Source organism: Lonchura striata, chromosome 6, assembly GCF_046129695.1.
Source record: "Lonchura striata isolate bLonStr1 chromosome 6, bLonStr1.mat, whole genome shotgun sequence".
Taxonomy (NCBI): Eukaryota; Metazoa; Chordata; class Aves; order Passeriformes; family Estrildidae; genus Lonchura; species Lonchura striata.
Genome location: NC_134608.1, coordinates 65779746 through 65805589, shown reverse-complemented (window position 1 = coordinate 65805589; position 25844 = coordinate 65779746). Strand labels below are relative to the sequence as shown.

The 25844-nt window shown below is 43.9% G+C and overlaps 1 protein-coding gene across 1 annotated transcript; it reads left to right on the top strand.

The window, feature by feature from the left end:
* Positions 1-3931: 3931 nt before the first annotated feature.
* Positions 3932-24944, top strand: LOC144246556 (uncharacterized). The gene is given in 10 exon segments (XM_077784466.1): positions 3932-3959; positions 6354-6466; positions 7494-7511; positions 10015-10122; positions 11833-11911; positions 13421-13476; positions 14408-14518; positions 22438-22658; positions 22740-23112; positions 23172-24944. Coding segments are annotated over 10 exon segments (2820 nt in total). The 3' UTR covers positions 24885-24944.
* The last annotated feature ends 900 nt before the right edge of the window (positions 24945-25844 follow it).

The window sequence follows — 25844 nt, the reverse complement described above, 5'->3', positions numbered from 1 at the left end:
GGAGACAAGTCCATTCTATAATGTCAACAAGTCTCAGTTTATTTCAAGCACACATGTACAGTTATACCCGTTATAATGAAGCTCCTGCATACTGCAAAATTTAAGCTCATCATTGGTGTATTAAAAACAGGTCAATCCCGCCTTTGGAGCTTTCTAAGCTTGCTTTGTTTTCCCTTACATTTATCTTTTTGCTGAACATTCTACTGTTGGGAACCAGCTTAGCCAAGGACGTAAGATATTATTGCTACATCTGCTATTGCTGCACTGTGCAATTTTCAGCTACTGCTTCACTAACTGCACGTAGTCATGTCCTTTCTCACGAAGCCATTCAGCCACAAAACTCTCCATATTTCCCCCGTTTTTGTTTTGGACCATTAAGTTAGTTGTCCACATCTTTTGAACCATGCGTTCTACCAGCTTCTGAAGACAGTTAAACAGGCAGGGCAAAATCAGCAAGAGTAGTAAAACAACAATCATTATTCCTACTGCATACATGATAAAAGTTCTTAGCCAAGGACCGATCCCTAAACTTTTAAGCCATTCTTCTATCCCCAGACCATCTTCTTCTTTTAATTGATGAAGGCCCTGTTGTAGTTCTTTAATCTTAGCATGTATTGATACAGAATGATCAGAGAGATTCATGCAACACATTCCTTCAAATTCCTCACATCCATATCCCTGGGCTTACAACAAAAATTCAATTGCTGCTCTGTTCTGTAGTACGGCATGATTTACACTTTGTACATCCATAGCAAGCATAGCTAAAACCTCTGATGTTTTGTTAAGTTCATCTTTAGTCCAGCATCCCAATTGTTCAGCTAACATCATAGCCTTTCTGGCAGCTCCTCCTGGTAACAGGGTTGCCACTATTACCTGTTTCAAAGTACTCCAAAATTGAGGTTGTCCAACCTGATCACATTCTAAGTCATGCACATCACGCCTCTTCCTTGTCTTCCCTAGCCTGTCCCATTGCATTAGCACTGATATATTAGGATGGAACAGCGCTAGTTTTCCTAGGTAACAGGGTCCCCCTTGTGGTTTTACCGGAATTCCATTCCAAGCTCTATCTCCACAGATCAAAAATACACCCTTTGGCAACCCTAAGGGTTTCGTTATCTTGGAACCATCACAGTTAGAATATAACTGTGATGCTACCCTACCTGAGTCCAGTCAAGAGTCCAGAGAAGCCCATTTGTCTCTTGGGTTATTTACACTCTGCAAATTCAATGGAACAAAGCTAAACCATCCTCCTGTTGAAACATTCCCTAAACTAGCATTAGCACTTCCAAAGAGATCTAATTCCTCTGGTGGAGATTGCAATGTTTCTTTAAGTGACAGTACCAACAAACATTGCCTATAGCCATCTCGTTGAGCTTCTGTGTAAGCAATATTTTTGTCTGGCCTTTTCACCTTTACAAAATTCTTGCAAAGCGTCTGATTCCTTATCAACCCACAAAATTCCTCTGGTCTCTAGACAGGAACACCTGTTAGGCAGGTACGAAATGGATTTGTCACTCCTCCCAAGCTAAGGCATAGCGAACTTTGATTAGTCATGTTAGCCAAGGTTACCTAAATATTTTCTCTGGGCTGATTAAATTGTATTAGTCTATAACAAAGATTAGTCAAAAGAACAAGATAGATTATCCACCTTATCGCTCTCATGATTTCTTTTGCTTGAATTTTAATTTTAATGTCTGCACATATTTAATAAGCTTATCTAATTCTATGTCTGGATTTCCTACTACCGGTTTTCCTAAATAAGATCTTATAGATACCTTCACTTGCTTTTGACACCTGGTTGATAAAACTTTTGAATTTGCTTGCTTAATTAATCTATCACAAGCGTGTTCTGCTTCCCACCTATAAAAAGCTAATATCTTTTGTTCTGGTGCTTCAAATAACTGTAAAGCTATAGCAACTCCTAAGCCTGTGTCTCGTATTAAATCTCTCTGCCAAGAATCTCCTCGTTTTTGAAAGTCACAATGTTTACACCAAAAATGTCGTTTTAAAAATACTTGATCTTCCCAGTATGTTTTTCCACATCCCCCACAAACAAAAGCAATCCAACTGTTACAATTAAAATTCCCACAACTAAGACACTCAGGATTCTTTGGTCCTGGAATATGAACAGTCTGTAAAGCCTCAATAGCTGTAACAATTGCCGTAAAAGTTAACTCTGAAGGCAAAAATTGGTCAATCACTGGGGAAAGTCCTCTTATCTCTTGAAGAATAGGTCCCACTGTGCGAATCAGCTTCTCTTTAATTCTCCTCTGGTCTTGATCCGTCAGGCGAGCTAAGAGACGACTCATCCAGAGCTGGTTTGGTCCACTTTGCTGGCACCCAGAGTGAACCTGTAGGGGTGGAAACACAAAGATATCCACTTCCCCAATATAGGACCTTTGCTGGGTTCTGCCAAATACCTGTTTTAGGGTCCCTATACCTGACCCATACTTCTTTGCCCTTTTTGCTCATTTCTTTCTGTGCATAATGTACCATTGCAGGTGGTGCCTCTGAATCCCCAAATACACACAAATGATTAAGAACAAAGAGCACTTTCATTAACCTTTCCTGAACATCTCCAATCTCTCTATGTTTTTCCAGATAGCTCTTCAAAGTTCCATTTGCCCTTTCTACAATTGCTTGTCCAGTGGGAGAGTGTGCTATTCCTGTAACGTGCTTAATTCCCCATGATTTTAAAAATCTATTCACCCTGCCACCAATGTATGCAGGACCATTGTCTGTCTTAATCTGCTTTGGCACTCCCATTACTGCAAAACAACTACACAAATGCCTTATAACATGTAATGCTTTTTCTCCAGCTTGAGCTGTTGCCCAGATGTATTTACTATATGTATCTATAGTAACATGAACATATTTCAAGCGACCAAAACTATTTACATGAGTAACATCCATCTGCCAGAGTTCATTAGATGAAAGACCTGGTGGGTTAACTCCGCATCCAATGCCATGACCCCCATTATGATGACTACAGGTAGGACAAGCTCTCACTATAGCAGTGGCATCTACATGGGATATTCCAAACTCCTGTTGTAACCCTTTTGCATTCTGATGAAACATAGAATGTGCCTCCCTAGCAAGCATTTGCCCTGATAAAGGAGAAGTTTGAGTCACTGTGACGAGCTTATCTGCCCGAGCATTACCCTCTCCTAAGCCAATTTCCCATTTGTGACTTCTTATATGAAAGATAGCATAAGGATGTTTTCGGATTTTTACTGCTTTTTGAAGTTGTATGAACAGTTCAAATAGTCTCTGATTCCGTACTTCCTTGATAGCAGCATCCTCTATTCTTTCTACAGCACCAACTACATACAAGGAGTCTGTAACAATATTCAAAGGCCCCTTTGGGACTGTTAGAGCCCAAATCACAGCTGCTAACTCCAAGGTCTGAAGGGTCATTTGCAGTAAGGATTTCATGATTCCAGACTCCCTGCTCCTGCCATGTAATTGCTGCTGTTCTTGACCTCTTCCCTGCATCTGTGTATGCCGTTATTGCACCAGGAATCGGCTCCTTTTCTTGCTGTGGCCGAACCATCCAACTCAATTTTCCAATCCTCTCTAATGGAGGATTTTTAATACTTTCAGTTATGACAGCACCTCCTACTCCTAACAGAGCTTCCTGCAATTCTTCACTATTGACCAAATACCATTGTAAAGAGTCCTTTTTCATAGGAAGCTGTATTAGTTCAGGCTCTCGCCCATCAACCTGAAAAATTCTCTCATGACCCCGTTTTACCAAAGCTGCTAACAGTTCAATTTTTTAAATTAAAGTCTTTGTTTGCTGAAGTGGAGGGGATAGCCATTCTAACACCCTGATCTCCCCTTTTTTTGTTTCTAGCTGGGTTAAAGCCCCCAGCAAATGTTTTTCACCATGCCATATAGTGAGATTAAGTGGGATTCCCAGCATTCGCCGATGTACACGACCCTGAACCACACAGTCTGTAATTTGCTGAAGAGTTCTTTTCTGCTGAGGATTAAGGGTCACCGGTGTTGTTGGGTCTGTGCCCTTCAACAAGGGTCTAAGAGAATCCAACAGTTCATTTGGAAGGCCCACTATAGGTTTAAGCCATTGTAAATCACCTAGTAATTTCTGAGCATCATTTAAAGTAAAAATCTGTGTTTTCAGTTCTAATTTTTGAGCTGTTACCAAGTTTTTAGACAATGTCCATCCTAGATATTTCTAAGGAGGAGTTAACTGTATTTTCTCTGGGGCTACAACAAGCTTAAAACGTCCTAGCAAATTTTGTACATGCTTAACCTGTTGACTCGTAAATGATTTAGGTTGAGCAATTAAAATATCATCCATATAGTGATAAATAATAGCTAGTGGCCACTGTTGCCTCAATGGTTGTAATGCAGAATCTACGTAAAGTTGACATAAAGTAGGGCTGTTACGCATACCCTGAGGCAAAACCGTCCATTCAAATCGTTGATTTGGACCTTCTCTGTTCAGAGCTGGCAAGGTAAATGCAAAGCACTTTGTATCCCTGTCATGCAAAGCTATTGTAAAAAAGCAATGTTTGAGATCTATTATCAATAGAGGCCATCCTTCAGGTAACATTGCTGGATTAGGCAGACCTGGATGTAGTGCACCCATTGGCTCCATCTGTTTATTAACCTCCCGCAAGTCATGTAGCAAATGATATTTCCCTGACTTCAGTGACCAAGGCATGAGCATGTTGCAGACTTTCCCTTTTTAAAGTCCATTGCTTTACCCATATAGGCTCATTACTTTTCCAAGTTATGGGAATCGGGAAAGTCCAAGCAATGGCTATTATCCCAAAGGGTGCTCATTTGTCAGGACAACCCCTAGCTGTGCAAAAATGTCTCACCCAATTAGGCATTGCTCCGTAGGTGGCAATTGAACAACAGGAAATATTGCCTTTATGACTTTACCATCTATTGAGACAGTAAGAGGTGGCGAGCGACTTGCAAGAGTTAAACCTCCAACCCCTGTTACTGCTGTAGCAGCTGGCTGTAAGGGCCAATGTGCAGGCCAACACTGTGGTGCAATAATACTTGAATCAGCACCTGTATCCAGCAAACCTGTAAGCATGCATTTTTGTCCCTTATACTCCAACAAAACCTCTTTTCTTGGCCTGTCATTCAGATCCAAAGTTAATAGAGTCAAGCCTCCTGTAGATCCAAATCCATCTCCCCCATGGCTCACAGCCTTCTGTGAGGATACAGCTTTAGTAACTTGCTCCAGAGGAACTAATTGAGCAATCCTTTGTCCTTTATTAATCCAAATATGAGGAAATGGAGTATGAACCATAATCATGATTTCACCAGTATAGTCTGCATCAATGGCACCAGGCAGCACAAACAATCCAAGCATAGAGGCTGTCTTGGTTCGACAAGACAGGAGTCTGTGAAAGAGGGCAAAGCCTCCTGTGCAGTGGAGAACGGCAAACCCCCCTCCCTCTGAATTACCAGGATCTTTAAATTAAAAGGCTCTCAGGCAAAGATATGGGAATGGGAGTAACAATTCTTTACTAGGAGAAAACTAGACAACAATTTAAAAAGGCAAATGCAATCGGTACAAACAAAACCAGTGAAAAAAGTCCAGAATCTGAGGAGTCGGGGTGCCAGTGGCAGTTCTGCTGGGACAATTGCTTCCCTTGCAGTGGCTGATGAATTGCAGCTGCAGTGGTGATCTTTAGAAGGGTATAGTTTTCCTCTGAAGATCTGGTGGCAGTGGGGCCGGTCCTCCTCTGTGCCGGGGTTGCCTCTGAACTCCGCCGCCGTCGCCTCAGCGCGCGCCGGCTGCTTCGCTGCGAGTGCCGCCGAAGAGAGCTGCTTCTCCGGGAATCCCGCGAAGAGAGAGAGCGAGCTGCTTCTCTCCCCAAAAGCTACCCCTTTATCCAATAATAGAGTGCTTGGCTTCCCCCTCTGGGTGGGACCCCTCACGGTGTTACATTTACCAGCCCGGCAGTGAGTCAATCAATAGTGTATAAACAAACCATTGCCTCTACGGGGCAAACCATTGTCTTTGGGAGAGATAACAAAACCTGTCCAACAGGTTTGCCTTCAACAGATGGCAAATAGAATACAAGCTTATTTTACAACCCAGGACAAGGCCGACAATCTTCCCAATAACAAAGCTCCCATTGTCCTGCCCTCGATTATAACAGGTTCATTAACTCCAGTGGGGACCTTCTGCGGCTGTGGTGTCATTAAAGTCACTTCTACTGCGGCTGCCAAGTCCATCCCGAGGCTCTCTCTTGTGGGTGAACGCAAGGTGTCCTGTTGGACAAGCTGGAGCAGCTATTTGTGTCGGAGCGCGGCTGCTCTTGTTTGCGCTGTTTCAGGCGTTTCCCGGTCTCCTCTTACAGGCAGCAATGTTATGGGTATCCGATTTGCACTTAGGACACCATACTCCAGCAGCAGACCATTCTCGCCGAACGTGTCCTGTCCCTCCACATCGGAAACATCTCATACGGCCGCCGTAAAGACTTCCCTGGGTTGCTACCAACGCTTGGAGGGGTGCAAGAGCAGCTAACACTTGTGTCTGTGAAGCTTTTGCCTGCTCTTTTAATCCCTCCCCCAGCTCTTTAATAGCCTCAACTAAAAATGCCTGCTGCCCCGTTGGTATAGTAGCCATCCTCTCTAATGCATCTTCTATAGTCCAATTAGCTCCTAATGTGTTTAGCACACTTCTTGTAGAAGCATTACAATTTTGCAAAGCACACTGCTTCAACAATGATCCACGCATTAACTCAGGCACTCCAGCTCTCTCTATTGCTGCCGCTACCTTATCAATAAACGCTCCAGAAGTCTCATCCCTTCCTTGTTTAATTCCCATATACGCTGGCAAACCTCCCGGGTCTTTCACCTTATCTATAGCCCTTCGAGCTAGTTGCATTGCCTCTCGACACTTCTCAGGTCCTAGCATAGCTTGTGCCTCAGTGCGAAAGTATGGTCCTAAGCCCATCAATTCATCTACAGTTACTCCATGAAGAGGATTTCCAGGCTGCCTTTGTATAGCTACAGCTTCATTAACTTCTGCCTGCCAGTGTGCACCAAACAGAAGTCTCTGATGCGGCGAGAAAATAAGCTTAGCAAGACTTCTACAATCTCCTGGTAACAATATATTAGTACTCCAAACATAATCCAATATCTGCCTAGCCGGTTCACTAGTAACTCCAAATTGACTCACTGTAGCTCGCAACTGTGACAATAACTTCCAATCTAACGGTGTAATCTGAGCTGTTAACCCTCTGCCTGCCTGTTGCTGAAAAATTACAGGACAAGCCAGTTCTGCTGCTAGTTCCAAAGCCTGCCCATCTCCTTTGTCCAGCTCCTGTCTTGCCAAAGTCGCCCAAACTTCCCTCCATTCCCTGGCCAGAGCCTCCGTTAGGTCAGACTCTGCCCTAGGGATCGGCTTACTGACAAACTTTGACAAACTGTCGATTTCTGTTCTGAGGGGGCTGGAGGAGCTGTGGGCTCACGTGACTCTGTTTCCGTGTCCTCAGACACAGGTCGCAATGGAGGTAACTCCACTGTAGACACAGCAGGTGGCATGGAAACACCAGGCAACCAGTCCTCCCCACTATAACCTCTATTTTTCTCTAGTGCTGAAGTTCTCTGTTCAGAAGCTTTCTTTTCTGCCTGATGTTGTAATAACTCATTGTGAACTACCTTCCACCACTTTCCCAACTTTTTAGCTGTCTTATCATCATCTAAAACTTCCTCCCACAGTTTATCCCCAAACTTATGCCACTCAGACAACTCATGTACTGTATGAGGATTTACAAAGAACCCCTTAGAATACCCATATGTTAATAACCCTGGCAGATCTTTTTGCAAATCAATGCCTTTAATCTGCCTTCTCTGCAAGAATGCAGTAAATAAATCATATGCTGCTTGCCTCTCCATACCTATATTGTCAGCGCTGTTGCAGCCCTCAAAGGTCGTCGGCAGCACGTATCGGCCAGACTTGCCCCTGCAGTCACCTGGGGCACGGTGCACTCTATTTCAATTCAGCACTTTTGCCGTCCTGGCTGCATCAGGACCCGAACCCTTTTTCGTCACTCCACCGTGGCGCCTATCACGTCGATCGGGTCACCATTTTGTGGAAAAAATGACGGGAGACAAGTCCATTCTATAATGTCAACAAGTCTCAGTTTATTTCAAGCACACATGTATAGTTATACACGTTATAATGAAGCTTATGCATATTGCAAAATTTAAGCTCATCATTGGTGTATGAAAAACAGGTCAACCCCGCCTTTGTAGCTTTCTAAGCTTGCTTTGTTTTCCCTTACATTTATCTTTTTGCTGAACATTCTACTGTTGGGAACCAGCTTAGCCAAGGACATAAGATATTATTGCTACATCTGCTATTGCTGCACTGTGCAATTTTCAGCTACTGCTTCACTAACTGCACGTAGTCATGTCCTTTCTCACTAAGCCATTCATCCACAAAACTCTCCATATCCTAGAAGGAATTTGGGTAATTTCAGCAGGATTTTGGAGGAATTTAGAGGAATTTAGGAGGTTCCAACAGGGGTCTGGGGTCCTTCCCAGGGGATTGGGAGTGGATTTCTGGCTGGATTTCTGTTTCTTCCCCGGATTTCAGGCTTTTTCCCAAATTTTCCTGTTTTCCCAAGGATCTGTGGATTCTCCCCTGGATTTGGATCTCACTGTGGGGTAGAAGGGGAAGGTTTGGGAGATTCAGGGTGAATTCTGGGGGGTTCCTGGCTGGATTTGGGTGTTTCCCACGGGATTTTGGGTGGGTTCCAAATTGAATTTTGTGGGTTTTTTCCAAGAATTTCAGGATTGTTCCCAAAATTGGTGTATTTTTCTGAAGATTCTGCTGTTACCATGGGTTTGTCCCAGAAGGGGAAGCTTTGGGGAGTTTTAGGGTGGATTTTAGGGATAATAGAGGCTGGATTTGGGTTTTTTCCCAAGGATTTTGGAGTTTTTCCCAGAATTTCAGGATTGTTCCCAAAATCACAGGACTTCTACTCTGATTTCTCTCTCACCATGGGCTTGTGGTAGAAGGGGAAGCTTTGGGGGGCTCCTGGTTGGATTATGGGGATATTTGAGGCTGCATTTTATGGAGAGTTTTGTGGATGAATGGCTTTGTGAGAAAGGACATGACTACGTGCAGTTAGTGAAGCAGTAGCTGAAAATTGCACAGTGCAGCAATAGCAGATGTAGCAATAATATCTTATGTCCTTGGGTAAGCTGGTTCCCAACAGTAGAATGGTCAGCAAAAAGATAAATGTAAGGGATAACAAAACAAGCTTAGAAAGCTCCAAAGGCGGGGTTGACCTGTTTTTAATACACCATTGATGAGCCTAAGTTTTGCAATATGCATGAGCTTCATTATAATGGGTGTAACTGTACATGTGTGCTTGGAATAAACTGAGACTTGTTGACATTATAGAATGGACTTGTCTCCCGTCATTTTTTCCACAAAATGGTGACCCGATCAACATGATAGGCGCCACGGTGGAGTGACGAAAAAGGGTTCGGGTCCTGATGCAGCCAGGACGGCAAAAGTGCTGAATTGAAACAGAGTGCACTGTGCCCCAGGTGACTGCAGAGGCAAGCCTGGCCAATACGTGCTGCCGACGACCTTTGAGGGCTGCAACAGCGCTGACAATATAGGTATGGAGAGGCAAGCAGCATATGATTTATTTACTGCATTCTTGCAGAGAAGGCAGATTAAAGGCATTGATTTGCAAAAAGATCTGCCAGGGTTATTAACATATGGGTATTCTAAGGGGTTCTTTGTAAATCCTCATACAGTACATGAGTTGTCTGAGTGGCATAAGTTTGGGGATAAACTGTGGGAGGAAGTTTTAGATGATGATAAGACAGCTAAAAAGTTGGGAAAGTGGTGGAAGGTAGTTCACAATGAGTTATTACAACATCAGGCAGAAAAGAAAGCTTCTGAACAGAGAACTTCAGCACTAGAGAAAAATAGAGGTTATAGTGGGGAGGACTGGTTGCCTGGTGTATCCATGCCACCTGCTGTGTCTACAGTGGAGTTACCTCCATTGCGACCCGTGCCTGAGGACACGGAAACAGAGTCGTGTTGTGAGCCCACGGCTCCTTCAGCCCCCTCAGAACAGAGATCGCCGGTTTGTCAAGGTTTGTCTGTCAGTGAGCCGACCCCTACGGCAGAGTCTGACCTAACGGAGGCTCTGGCCAGGGAACGGAGGGAAGTTTGGGCGACTTTGGCAAGACAGGAGCTGGACAAAGGAGATGGGCAGGCTTTGGAGCTGGCAGCGGAACTGGCTTGTCCTGTAATTTTTCAGCAGCAGGCAGGCGGGGGGTTAACAGCTCAGATTACACCGTTAGATTGGAAATTGTTGTCACAGTTGCGAGCTACAGTGAGTCAATTTGGAGTTACTAGTGAACCGGCTAGGCAGATACTGGATTATGTTTGGAGTACTAATATATTGTTACCAGGAGATTGTAGAAGTCTTGCTAAGCTTATTTTCTCGCCGCATCAGAGACTTCTGTTTGGTGCACACTGGCAGGCAGAAGTTAATGAAGCTGTAGCTATACAAAGGCAGCCTGGAAATCCTCTTCATGGAGTAATTGTAGATGAATTGATGGGCTTAGGACCATATTTTCACACTGAGGCACAAGCTATGCTATGACCTGAGAAGTGTCGAGAGGCAATGCAACTAGCTCGAAGAGCTATAGATAAGGTGAAAGACCCGGGAGGTTTGCCAGCATATATGGGAATTAAACAAGGAAGGGATGAGACTTCTGGAGCGTTTATTGATAAGGCAGCGGCAGCAATAGAGAGAGCTGGAGTGCCTGAGTTAATGCGTGGATTATTGTTGAAGCAGTGTGCTTTGCAAAATTGTAATGCTTCTACAAGAAGTGTGCTAAACACATTAGGAGCTAATTGGACTATAGAAGATGCATTAGAGAGGATGGCTACTATACCAACGGGGCAGCAGGCATTTTTAGTTGAGGCTATTAAAGAGCTGGGGGAGGGATTAAAAGAGCAGGCAAAAGCTTCACAGACACAGATGTTAGCTTCACAGACACAAGTGTTAGCTGCTCTTGCACCCCTCCAAGCGTTGGTAGCAACCCAGGGAAGTCTTTACGGCGGCCGTATGAGATGTTTCCGATGTGGAGGGACAGGACACGTTCGGCGAGAATGGTCTGCTGCTGGAGTATGGTGTCCTAAGTGCAAATCGGATACTCATAACATTGCTGCCTGTAAGAGGAGACCGGGAAACGCCTGAAACAGCGCAAACAAGAGCAGCCGCGCTCCGACACAAATAGCTGCTCCAGCTTGTCCAACAGGACACCTTGCGTTCACCCACAAGAGAGAGCCTCGGGATGGACTTGGCAGCCGCAGTAGAAGTGACTTTAATGACACCACAGCCGCAGAAGGTCCCCATTGGAGTTAATGAACCTGTTATAATCGAGGGCAGGACAATGGGAGCTTTGTTATTGGGAAGATCGTTGGCCTCTATGCTTGGATTATTTGTGCTGCCTGGTGTCATTGATGCAGACCATACTGGCGAGATCATGATTATGGTTCATACTCCATTTCCTTCTATTCGGATTAACTAAGGACAAAGGATTGCTTAATTGGTTCCTCTGGAGCAAGTTACTAAGGCTGTATCCTCACAGAAGGCTGTGAGTCATGGGGGAGATGGATTTGGATCTACAGGAGGACTGACTCTATTAACTTTGGATCTGAATGACAGGCCAAGAAAAGAGGTTTTGTTGGAGTATAAGGGACAAAAATGCATGCTTACAGGTTTGCTGGATACAGGTGCTGATTCAAGTATTATTGCACCACAGTGTTGGCCTGCACATTGGCCCTTACAGCCAGCTGCTACAGCAGTAACAGGGGTTGGAGGTTTAACTCTTGCAAGTCGCTCGCCACCTCTTACTGTCTCAATAGATGGTAAAGTCATAAAAGCAATATTTTCTATTGTTCAATTGCCACCTACGGAGCAATGCCTAATTGGGTGAGACATTTTTGCACAGCTAGGGGTTGTCCTGACAAATGAGCACCCTTTGGGATAATAGCCATTGCTTGGACTTTCCCGATTCCCATAACTTGGAAAAGTAATGAGCCTATATGGGTAAAGCAATGGACTTTGAAAAGGGAGGTTAATAAACAGATGGAACCAATGGGTGCACTACAGCCAGGTCTGCCTAATCCAGCAATGTTACCTGAAGGATGGCCTCTATTGATAATAGATCTCAAAGATTGCTTTTTTACAATAGCTTTGCATGACAGGGATACAAAGCGCTTTGCATTTACTTTGCCAGGTCTGAACAGAGAAGGTCCAGATCAAAGATCTGAGTGGACGGTTTTGCCTCAAGGCATGTGTAACAGCCCTACTTTATGTCAACTTTACGTAGATTCTGCATTACAACTATTGAGGCAACAGTGGCCACTAGCTATTATTTATCACTATATGGATGATATTTTGATTGCTCAACCTAAATCATTTACGAGTCAACAGGTTAAGCATGTACAAAATTTGCTGGAACGTTTTAAGCTTGTTGTAGCCCCAGAGAAAATACAGTTAACTCCTCCTTGGAAATACCTGGGATGGACATTGTCTCAAAGCTTGGTAACGCCTCAAAAATTAAAACTGAAAACACAGATTTTTACTTTAAATGATGCTCAGAAATTACTAGGTGATTTACAATGGCTTAAACCTATAGTGGGCCTTCCAAATGAACTGTTGGATTCTCTTAGACCCTTATTGAAGGGCACAGACCCAACAGCATCAGTGACCCTTAATCCTCAGCAGAAAAGAACTCTTCAGCAAATTACAGACTGTGTGGTTCAGGGTCGTGTACATCGACGAATACTGGGAATCCCGCTTAATCTCACTATATGGCGTGGTGAAAAACATTTGCTGGGGGCTTTAACCCAACTAGAAACAAAAACAGGGGAGATCAGGGTGTTAGAATGGCTAAACACCCCTCCACTTCAGCAAACAAAGACTTTAATTTCAAAAATTGAACTGTTAGCAGCTTTGGTAAAACGGGGTCATGAGAGAATTTTTCAGGTTGATGGGCGAGAGCCTGAACTAATACAGATTCCTATGAAAAAGGACTCTTTACAATGGTATTTGGCCAATAGTGAAGAACTGCAGGAAGCTCTGTTAGGAGTAGGAGGTGCTGTCATAACTGAAAGTATTAAAAATCCTCCATTACAGTGGATTGGAAAATTGAGTTGGATGGTATGGCCACAGCGAGAAAAGGAACCGAATCCTGGTGCAATAACGGCATACACAGATTCAGGGAAGAGGTCAAGAACAGCAGCAATTACATGGCAGGAGCAGGAAGTCTGGAATCATGAAATCCTTACTGCAAATGACCCTTCAGACCTTGGAGTTAGCAGCTGTGATTTGGGCTCTAACAGTCCCAAAGGGGCCTTTGAATATTGTTACAGACTCCTTGTATGTAGTTGGTGTTGTAGAAAGAATAGAGGATGCTGCTATCAAGGAAGTACGGAATCAGAGACTATTTGAACTGTTCATACAACTTCAAAAAGCAGTAAAAATCTGAAAACATCCTTATGCTATCATCCATATAAGAAGTCACAAATGGGAAATTGGCTTAGGAGAGGGTAATGCTCGGGCAGATAAGCTCGTCACAGTGACTCAAACTTCTCCTTTATCAGGGCAAATGCTTGCTAGGGAGGCACATTCTATGTTTCATCAGAATGCAAAAGGGTTACAACGGGAGTTTGGAATATCCCATGTAGATGCCACTGCTATAGTTAGAGCTTGTCCTACCTGTAGTCATCATAATGGGGGTCATGGCATTGGATGGGGAGTTAACCCACGAGGTCCTTCATCTAATGAACTCTGGCAGATGGGTGTTACTCATGTAAATAGTTTTGGTCCCTTGAAATATGTTCATGTTACTATAGATACATATAGTAAATACATCTGGGCAACAGCTCAAGCTGGAGAAAAAGCATTACATGTTATAAGGCATTTGTGTAGTTGTTTTGCAGTAATGGGAGTGCCAAAGCAGATTAAGACAGACAATGGTCCTGCATACATTGGTGGCAGGGTGAATAGATTTTTAAAATCATGGGGAATTAAGCACGTTACAGGAATAGCACACTCTCCCACTGGACAAGCAATTGTAGAAAGGGCAAATGGAACTTTGAAGAGCTATCTGGAAAAACATAGAGAGATTGGAGATGTTCAGGAAAGGTTAATGAAAGTGCTCTTTGTTCTTAATCATTTGTGTGTATTTGGGGATTCAGAGGCACCACCTGCAATGGTACATTATGCACAGAAAGAAATGAGCAAAAAGGGCAAAGAAGTATGGGTCAGGTATAGGGACCCTAAAACAGGTATTTGGCAGAACCCAGCAAAGGTCCTATATTGGGGAAGTGGATATCTTTGTGTTTCCACCCCTACAGGTTCACTCTGGGTGCCGGCGAAATGGACGAAACCAGCTCTGGATGAGTTGTCTCTTAGCTCGCCTGACGGATCAGGACCAGAGGAGAATTAAAGAGAAGCTGATTCGCACAGTGGGACCTATTCTTCAAGAGATAAGAGGACTTTCCCCAGTGATTGACCAATTTTTGCCTTCAGAGTTAACTTTTACGGCAATTGTTACAGCTATTGAGGCTTTACAGACTGTTCATATTCCAGGACCAAAGAATCCTAAGTGTCTTAGTTGTGGGAATTTTAATTGTAACAGTTGGATTGCTTTTGTTTGTGGGGGATGTGGAAAAACATACTGGGAAGATCAAGTATTTTTAAAACGACATTTTTGGTGTAAACATTGTGACTTTCAAAAACGAGGAGATTCTTGGCAGAGAGATTTAATACGAGACACAGGCTTAGGAGTTGCTATAGCTTTACAGTTATTTGAAGCACCAGAACAAAAGATATTAGCTTTTTATAGGTGGGAAGCAGAACACACTTGTGATAGATTAATTAAGCAAGCAAATTCAAAAGTTTTATCAACAAGGTATCAAAAGCAAGTGAAGGTATCTATAAGATCTTATTTAGGAAAACCGGTAGTAGGAAATCCAGACATAGAATTAGATAAGCTTATTAAATATGTGCAGACATTAAAATTAAAATTCAAGCAGAAGAAATCATGAGAGCAATAAGGTGGATAATCTATCCTGTTCTTTTGACTAATCTTTGTTATAGACTAATACAATTTAATCAGCCCAGAGAAAATATCAGGGCAACCTTGGCTAACATAACGAATCAAAGTTCGCTATGCCTTAGCTTGGGAGGAGTGACAAATCCAATTCGTACCTGCCTAACAGGTGTTCCTGTCTGGAGACCAGAAGAATTTTGTGGATTAATAAAAAATCAGACGCTTTGCAAGAATTTTGCAAAGGTGAAAGGGCCAGAAAAGAATATTGATTACACAGAAGCTCAACGAGATGGCTATAGGCAATGTTTGTTGGTACTGTCACTTAAAGAAACATTGCAATCTCCACCAGAGGAATTAGATCTCTTTGGAAGTGCTAATGCTAGTTTAGGGAATGTTTCAACAGGAGGATGGTTTAGCTTTGTTCCATTGAATTTGCAGAGTGTAAATAACCCAAGAGACAAATGGGCTTCTCTGGACTCTTCATTGGACTCAGGTAGGGTAGCATCGCAGTTATATTCTAACTGTGATGGTTCCAAGATAAACAAACCTTAAGGTTGCCAAAGGGTGTATTTTTGATCTGTGGAGATAGAGCTTGAAATGGAATACCGGTAAAACCACAAGGGGGACCCTGTTACCTAGGAAAACTAGCGCTGTTCCATCCTAATATATCAGTGCTAATGCAATGGGACAGGCTAGGGAAGACAAGGAAGAGGCGTGATGTGCATGACTTAGAATGTGATCAGGTTGGACAACCTCAATTTTGGAGTACTTTGAAACAGGTAATAGTGGCAACCCTGTTACCAGGAGGAGCTGCCAGAAAGGCTATGATGTTAGCTGAACAATTGGGATGCTGGACTAAAGATGAACTTAACAAAACATCAGAGGTTTTAGCTATGCTTGCTATGGATGTACAAAGTGTAAATCATGCCGTACTACAGAACAGAGCAGCCATTGATTTTTTGTTGTTAGCCCAGGGACATGGATGTGAGGAATTTGAAGGAATGTGTTGTATGAATCTTTCTGATCATTCTGTATCAATACATGCTAAGATTAAAGAACTACAACAAGGCCTTCATCAATTAAAAGAAGAAGATGGTCTGGGGATAGAAGAATGGCTTAAAAGTTTAGGGATAGGTCCTTGGCTAAGAACTTTTATCATGTATGCAGTAGGAATAATGATTGTTGTTTTCCTACTCTTGCTGATCTTGCCCTGTCTGTTTAACTGTCTTCAGAAGCTGGTAGAACGCATGGTTCAAAAGATGTGGACAACTAACTTAATGGTCCAAAACAAAAACGGGGGAAATATGGAGAGTTTTGTGGATGAATGGCTTCGTGAGAAAGGACATGACTACGTGCAGTTAGTGAAGCAGTAGCTGAAAATTGCACAGTGCAGCAATAGCAGATGTAGCAATAATATCTTATGTCCTTGGCTAAGCTGGTTCCCAACAGTAGAATAATCAGCAAAAAGATAAATGTAAGGGAAAACAAAGCAAGCTTAGAAAGCTCCAAAGGCGGGATTGACCTGTTTTTCGTACACCAATGATGAGCCTAAGTTTTGCAATATGCATGAGATTCATTATGATGGGTATAACTGTACATGTGTGCTTGAAATAAACTGAGACTTGTTGACATTATAGAATGGACTTGTCTCCCGTCATTTTTTCCACACCTCTCCTGATGGACACAGGGGCCTCTCCATCCACTCTGAATCTTACACCTAAGGGGGGAAAATTGTAAAGGAATGTTTTCATTATTAAAGGAATAAATGGGAAAGTTGAGCTGGTATCACTTGTTCAATCACTGTTAGTAGCTGTGCCGGGTAGGTTTGAAATAAACTAATTTCTTTTTCTTCCTACTCTGATTGTAATTGACTAGGAAGGAATTTCATGGTGGCATTTTAATATTGTAAAAGGTGACACAGAGGCTATTGCTGCTGTACCTTTGGGTCAAATGTCTGGCAAGGCCTGTGCTGAAGGGAACCCAGAGGTGTGGGCAGCCCCAGGGGGAGACTTTGATGGGGAGCCTCTCCAAATTAGTTTGAAGCAACCAGGACAAGTGGTGTCTAAAAGCAACACCCTGTTCCAGGGGAGGGAAGGAAGGGCTCACAGCCTGGTATGGAGCCCCTGCTAAAGGCAGGGCTCTTGGAGCCAGGGATGTCTCCCTACAGCACTCCTATCCTGCCAGTCAGGGAATCAGATGTCTCCAATGAGGAGGACAAGAACAAGTGGTAGACAAAGCCCCAGTGAAATGGCTGAATTTCCTGGCTAAAAATATCTTTTGAGTATTGGGGAAAAAAAAAAAAACAAACGGCAAATGGTGGAGAAAAAGGTTAAATATTTGGGAAATACTGGGACTGAAGATTCCTGGTGAATTGACCCAGAGAGGCACTGGGCAATCTCAGAAGTAACATTTCCCTGGACCAAAAAGGAGCTGAGACAATTTTGAGGATAAATAGGGAATTACACAGCCTGGGTTGAGGATTCTCTGTTCCAGCCAGAACACTGTAGGACTTTTTAACCTCAGACAGCCTCCATGCTGTGGTATGGACAGGAGAAAGAGAGCAAAACTTGAGAAAATGAACAACCAAAAATATTGATGCCTCAGCTGTGGCGCTTCCAGACTCAGAAAAGAAATTGGAATTGTAGGGGAATGTTAAACAGGGCCATGCCAAAGGAATTCTTGGGCCAAAATGTTTCACCCAGTGGCCACAGTGGCCTCATTGTCTGCAGAATTGTGCAGCCACAGCTTCAACGGGAACTGAGGCCCAAAACATGATGACAACAGGATCTCCAACTGTTCCAGTCTGCCATCAAGTTCAAGCTTTGATAACCAAAAGAGCCTCGCAATGGATGAGCAGTGCTCGGTTATTACAGTGTGAAACTTGTGCAGTGCCACAGGAGGATTCAGAACTGAGGACAGGGGAAGGGTTTAACCCAGCCTCCTGTTTGAACAGCTCACAGAGGGGCTGGGAAGAAACCCAGCACTGCATTCAAGTGACACAGCTCCAGACCCAGCCTGGGGGAGATTCAGGAGACATTGCCTGGCCTGAGGCAGAAAATGTGTTTCTGGATGGCTCTTCAAGGGCAGCAGAAGGGAACAGAGTTCCAAGACACGCTGTTATTGAGGAAAGGGAATCAGACAAAGCGCAGGTTACCCCCCATGGTCAGCTCAATCAGCACAGCTGTGTGTGCTTGTAAGAGCCTGGCACTGAAATGCCCTGAGCAGGAAGGCTTCAATATCTTCTGGTGACACCATCTCACATAACAGGGGGGCAAAAGCAATTCTGATTGCTCAGCAACCACTGGATCACTTACTAAGGCATTTCTAAAAGACATAATTCCAATAAAAGGGATTGTGGAAGCCATAGACTCAGAGAGCAGCACTCATTTTACAGGAAAGATCCTCCAGGGGGTTATGGCAGCTTTAGGAATACAAATGGGACCTCCAGAACCCCTGGCACCCCCAGAGCTCAGGCTGGGTACAAAGAATGAATGGGGATAAAAAGAAACACCTTTAGAAGCTGGGGATTAGATAGTAATAGTTTCAGCAAGTTTTAGAATGGATTTTCTCAGTGAAGATGGAGTCTCCAGCACCCTAACTTTTGGCTATTTATGGAGAAGGCACTGCACATAACAGCTGAGGCTTCCAAAGTGGTTCAAAGTGCAGATGTCTGTTTAGAATGGTGAAGGACATAGGTATGATTCACTAGTAACTTTCAAATACCTGCTCTAAAGCTGGAGTTACTCAAAGAAGAGAGAACTACTTCAACACTTGTAAAGAAGCACCATTATTTCCAAATCTAATTTTCACATGTAGCTGATTTTTTCAAGAATTGTGTTTTTTATCATACTATGAGTGCAAAACAATCTATTAGAAGTGTTTAAAAACAGATTATTAACAGGAAAAAGTGATCAAAAGATCTATTTCCTCTTGTATTAACAACTGAAATATGACTGAAGAAGGGATCAACTCTGCAGTCCCCTGAACCAAACTCACAACTTCTTTAACAGCATGCTCAAAGTTTTCTATACTTCAAGCTTTTCTAGAAAATTCACTTTCTTAATTTCTGCTGTTTCTGTAGCCCCAGACCCTGTATAGTTTATACCAGCTGCATTCTACAGAAGGGATACCCAACTGAGGACACAAATTGCCTGCTGAATAGCCTTCTCTGACTCCATGCTGTTACTTTTGACCTCAGATGGCACAGAAAATGCTCTCCAGTTGACTTGCTTCCAAATGCCAAAAAACCCCAACCCCCAAACTTTTAAACATAAAACAGAAGGAAAGCTTAATTATTTGAGTTAAAATAGCACTGCAAAACAGTTATTCACAAATATAGCAATAAAAGTGTTATAAAAGATGTGCCTCCTGATACATAAAGATATCCTGAAGAATGATTTTGTATTGTTTATATAAATTCAAAATTACTTTTCATCTTTTTTACTGAAAACTGCGTTTTCATAGACAAACAGAATTTTTTCCTATAACTGGATATCTGCCTGGCAGACATAAATGTTTCTGTCAAATTCACCATTCTGCCATGGATATCAGAAGACATCTTGGAGTGACAGGGACAGGGTTTTGCTTCCTTTATTAATGTTTCCATTCTTTGGTTCTCACGTGACCTGTGTCATTTCTGTATTTAAATTCAGAAGCTCTTGCCAGAATACTCTTTCAACTTTGTTTGTAGTCGCAATGCAAGAGGTCTGCAACTCTTGCTTTAATTTGGGACAGGATTTATTTCTTCTTGTAACTGAAGACTAATGGCAGACATCACCTTCCTCATTTCTCCTGAAGTAATGCCTCAATTCTCTGTCTGGGTTAGCTGGCTAAATTATTTCCTTGCTAAATAGTTGGGTTCTGCTGTGTATAGAGAACTGTGACTTTCAGTGCTTAATATAAGCAAGCACTGAGAGGAGGGATGTACTGAGAAGACTATTTTCTGCGAGATACATATAATACCCTTTCTGCTCCATGTGTTCCTGCTGCAGCCTCAGTTGTAACTGCAGGTCCAGATTTTGATAAGGATTTAAAAAATGTTGGGCACCACTTAGGGTCGATTAGACTAGCAATGTCCAGAGGTTTAGAAATTGCATCCTGTAGAAAAGGAGTTTTTCCTCAAAAGCCTGTAAAATGTACAGGGTCACATAGACCAGAAACCTGATCTTTCCCTTATGTCAAAATGGCTCCTAGCTAAATTTCTGGGACCCTCTATGCTAAAATAAGAGAGGTTTGTCAAAGTAAAGCTAATAGTGACAAAATTCCTTAGCCCAACAAATCAATTGAAATGTCAAGTGCAAATTAAGGATCAGAAAGGAGAGAAAGAAAATAAGAGGTAAAAATAGTCTAACAGAGGCTCCTGACTTAATCATATCAACAGCTGAAGTTAAAAGGTTAGCAGAGGTTGATCTGACTGTTAATGTTTTCTCATCATTTTGTTTATGAGAAAGAAGAAGGGAAGAAGCCTTCCATCCCTGGTATCAGGTTAAGTTCCTCTGCTTGAGTGGAACAACTCAGTACTCCAAATATAAAAGCTCCAAAGAAGCTCACACAAGGATGTTTGTCTCGAACTGTAATTGGAGTAGATCCATTTGTTTGTGTAATTGCAACCATGGTGGAAATCTGTGCTTCTCTATTTGTGCAACTGCAAATATTTTCTAGGAATGAACCATCTGAATTTTAATATCCCATAGATTCAGTGCAATACAGCATATTACAATATCTTGACCTTTTCAGTGTTCCATAAATTGATTGTCTGGTTGTTCCTGTCCCTCCTCGTTTACAGGCCTGGAAACCTTAGAAGAAGAGGTAACATGGCTATCTCTGAGTCTTATCTTTTATATTTATCAGCATTTCCAGAATCACACTTCTAGTGTCTTGAAGGCTTGACAGAAGTTACATACTGTGTGCCTGAGGTGCAGTAGCATATAAAATCATGCCAGAAAAGGCAGGGATGAGTGCCACAGGCGGGCTCACAAGGTTCACCACAGGTGGTCCTGTTGAAGGTCACATTGGTTGACCAGCATTGTTATAAAATTGTGATCTCTCCAGTGAGTCATTCTGACAGCCAGATAAACCTCCAGCTAAATAAATATCATGGGCAACCTTCAACCAACCAAATGTAACTGTTTAATTAATGTGCTTTTCCTAAGTAAATTAATAAGCAGAGGGAAAAGGCTTCTGGTCTTTAAAGGATGCATAAAGCAGAAAATAAAAGATCTGAATATGAAAGGGAGAGAATCCTCTTAAAGCTGAGGATACAGTGGTAAGAAAAATTATTATTCATTTGCAGACATCACCTCAAACTGATGGACTAGTGAAAAGAAGATACAAATTTTAATAACTGCAAATGTTGGAGTAAGATGCAGAGAAAGAGCAATTGCCACTTTTTCATTGCTTGTCTTCCATCAAAGAAGGGAGAGGGGAAATTCACATTTGGTAGTGTTTATTACAATTATTATGCCCTCAAAAAAAAGAAAAAAAAAAAAAGCCGCCAACCCCAAAATTATAGAACAAAACAGAAATGCTCTGAGGTGGCTCAAATTCTTCCTCTGAGACTAAACGCAGATATTTTTTCTCAAGATGCTTTTTCACTTCCAGATGTGCCTTCAGGTCCAACATGTGCCTTGAGGTAAATTCCTCTGCCTAGTGAGTGTGCAGCTGAAGAGGCTATTACTGTTTTGGTAGCTTCCTACTAGCATAGCTCAAGCCATCTCATCTGCCCCTTCCAGCAGCAGCAGAAAGAGGTGTTGAGGTGTTTTGTCTCAAGTGCTAAACAGAACAGGATGCAGATGACATGCATCACCTTTTGAAGTCTCACATCCAGTCTGGGGTAGGGGGAGTGCTGTGTGTCTGTGAGACAAACTACATAAGAGAGCCTGAAACGCAAAAAAAGACTTCAGTTCCTTTCTTCTCTGCATCGGGGCCATGATGAGTTCCATGACCGGGCTGGGACGGCGGGCGGGGCTGGCCTGTGATGCGCTCTGGGCTCTGTGACAGCACAGGGGCCGTGTCACAATGGGGGCAACTATAAAAGGCCCCAGGCTGGTGCCGCTGCCCCAGTAGAGCCTCGGCAAGCGGTGAGTACACAGCAGAGGGGAGAGGGGGCTGGAGGAGGGCTGGGACAGGAGCGCCGGTCCCCGGGGCTGCCCCGTCTCCAGGGCCCAGCGCCGGGCGCAGCGCCTTGCTGGGGGCGCGGGGCACGCGGGGCAGCGGTGCAGCCTTGCCAGCTGCCGGGGGCCCTTTCCTTCCTGCCACCACATCCCTGCCGCTCCTGCCCCTCACTGTCTCCATTCCGGCCCCACTGAGCCCCTCCTGTGTGTCCTCCTGCAGACCATGGCTTTACTGTCACTGCTGTTTGTGCTTGTGCAAAGCCTGATCCAGTACCCCCAGCCAGCTGGGGATGGGCTGGATGAGGCCACGCACCAGAGAATGCGGGAGCGTCAGGAGCTGCTGGAGCGTGAGATGGCCCGGCTGATGCAGGAGCTGGAGCAGGGGCCCCTGCAGCAGCAGGATGAGGGCTGGGGAGCCATGCTCTTTGGTGCCCTGCAGCAGTGGCCATTCTGGGTTCTTGCTGGCATCCTGCTCCTCTTGGGCCTGTGGCTGGGCTGCAGGAGAAGGAGCTGTGAGGCCAGCAGCAGCAGCAGCAAGGACCAGAGCTCCCGCAAGACCTTGGGAGATGAGAGAATAACTGAACAGGAAGAAGACACCGCTGATCCAGAGGAAGGTGAAGAAGACAGAGATATGACTCTGGAGGCAGAAAACAGCGGCACTGAAGATGACAGAGAAGGCAGTCCTGTGGCTGCGGATGATGGCAACAAGGATGATGCCACTGAAGACAATTATGATGTGAAGATGAAGGAGGACAGTGATGTCAACAGTGGCAATTATGATGTGAAGGAAGACAGCGATGTCGACAATGGCTATCACTTAAAGAAAGAAGGACAGAGTGATGGGGATATGCCAGGAGACACTACCACTGAAGGAAATGAAGAAGAACCTGGCAATGTTGCTGGAAATAAAGAAAATCTAGAGAAGCAAATGAAGAAAAAAACAAGGATGTACAGGTGGACCAAGACAAGGACACTGGAAAGGAAGAAGGAGAAGGAAATGAAGAAAAAAACAATAGTGTTACTATAAAGGCAGGCAAAAACACTGATGTAAATGAAGGTGAAGACAATGTAGATGGAACAGAAGAATACATGGATGTGAAGGTGCAGGAAAGCAGACATGCCAATGACCAAAGAAGTAAAGACTGGACTGGGCAGGAAGATAGCAATCAACGTGGGAATGAAATTGCCCATAGTGGTTTTCCTGCACCTGAGGAAGTAAATAAGGATGTGATAGCAGAAGATGGCAATGATAGAAACAAGGATGAATAACAGGCTGATGTGAATGTGGAGGGAAACAAGAATAATGATAGACAAGAAGAGGAACAAGGTAATGTGGCTGCCAGTGAAAAAGGTGGCAGTGATGGTGGCAGGGAAGAAAATGCCAGTGGTGGAATTGAAAACAGAGAAGACACCCAAGATGCTGGGAATGAGAAGGACATCCTTTTAGTGGATGGTATAGAGTGGCCTGTGGAGGACCTGGAGAGAGGCTGCTCAGTGACAGCTGAGCTGATGGAGAGCTTCACGCGTGTCTTTGTGTACAGCGTGAGCAATAGCTTTGATCCGGTGCCTCGAGTAGCCATCGGGGTGGGCAGTGCCTTTGAGGGCTGGAGCCCCCATGAGTGGGATGGGGTGTACCGTGTCCTGGTCCCACTGAATCCCCCGCCAGGGCACACCTTCTACCTAGAGCCAAGCAGTGCAGGGCAGACGGCAGCAAGGACCTTCAGCATCCATGTGGAGCTGGTGTGCACGTGTGAGAGCGAGCAGCTGGGCGAGAAGCTGTTGTGCCTCCTGCACCACTCGCAGGACGAGCTGCGGCGGAAGCAGCAGCGCAGCCTCCTGGAGACACTCTGCACCGGCTCCTACCTGGATGTGGAGAAAACCTCCCGCTGGTTCTTCCAGATGGTGAGATGCTCGTGGCTGCATGTGCCTCAGTCATACTCATGGCACTTGGTGTTTCAGCCCTGCAGCCGGTCCTGCCAATTCCAGCTGAGCAGAGGCAAGAGGACCCTGTCGGTGGAGATGCTTTTTGGGGTGTGCCAAGGGGACTCTGACATCTTTGTGGTCAACCAGCCCTTAGAGGCCCAGAAAGGCAACTCCGGTAACCTTGTGAGCAGTCAGCCCACCAAGGCCAACATCCTCACAAGAACAGCATGGCCTGAGACATTCGCTGTGGCGGAGGCAAAATTCTTCCAGCACATTGCCAGGCAGATACCATGTAAGAGGTTGCACCTGAAATACCTGCAGCTCTTCACATGCATGCTGAGCGGCACAGGTTTTTCCACCTCTAACTGGAAGACTCTGGTCATGCATGTGTTAAACATCTTACCACCGGTCTACTGGCGCAGGAAGGAATTTCCACTGCGGCTGTGGGACATCATGGCATACATGCAGCTCTGCCTGAAATGGAAACACCTGGACCATTTTGTTCTAGGCAACGAGAAGCTTCCTGCAGAGATCAGCTTGCCGCCAGCAATGCAAAAGGTTGAGCCACTCAACCTCTTTGAGTACCTGGCCCGAGATCCGGATGCCCACAGAAAGGCAATGGAGGCTTATGCTCAGCTGCACTTTCGCCTCTGGATGATGCTCTCCAACACTGAGAAGAATTCCCTGCACAAAGCTCTGATGGAGAAGTTCACAGCCGATTGCTGCGACGTCGACTCTTTGTGATTGTTGTATTTGTCCGTGGCAATCCTGAAGCTGCTTTCCTGCTCCTGTGAAAGGAAGATGGTGCAGCACATGGTTTCGTTGTGCAGACACTTCCGTGAGTGGCCTTGCCCTTCACCTTCCATTTGCAACAGTGCTGTTGCCTAAGTCAAGGAGGCAGAAACTGGCTCCACCTGCACATCCTCGCAGAAGAACAGTGAAGCTGATGGAGGTTGCTTGGAATACCTCAAAGACAACAACCTAGCCTATTAGGGACTTAATGTAGTTATTTAGTGAGTTGTAGTTTTAATTAGACTTGTTTCTTAGCATTCATTCCAGAGGCCCTTTAGTGTTGGCAGTATATAACTATTTTGCAAAACTACCCTTAGTGTAGAGAAATAGAGTTTAGACTAGATTAGTTTAAACCCTTAGTTTAGAGAATTACCCTTAGTTTAGAGAATTCCCCCAGTTGCTTGTCTGCTTTTAAATAATACTTGAATATCTATGTTTGAGAAACTAATAAAAGAAGTTAAGTTTCTCAAATTGCCTGAAATGTGTCATTCTTTGTACGTAACCCTCTGTATCTTTGAGAATGTCCTTCCTATACCTCTATCTGAAATAGACTCTTTGCAAACAGAGATGTTGGATATATTAAGTATGCTGTCTCTTGAGCATTTCCATAGAAATGCTTGAAGTTTGAAGTGAAAATGCCCTGAAATGCCTGAAATTTTGCAGCAGAGTACTCCTGAACTTTTTTAGCAATCTTTGGAAAGATTGCTAAAGTCTTCTTTACACAGTCACTTTTACAACTCCTAGGGAACAATTTAGTCCTAAAAGATTGAGCTACCCTTCAGTAATAGCTGCCCTTCAGCAATATCTACATATATATGTGTGAAGAAATAATAAAAGGAGAAAAATTTCTCAAATTGCCTGAAATCTGTCCTTCTTTTTATTTGACCCACCATTTATAGCAGAAAACAAAAC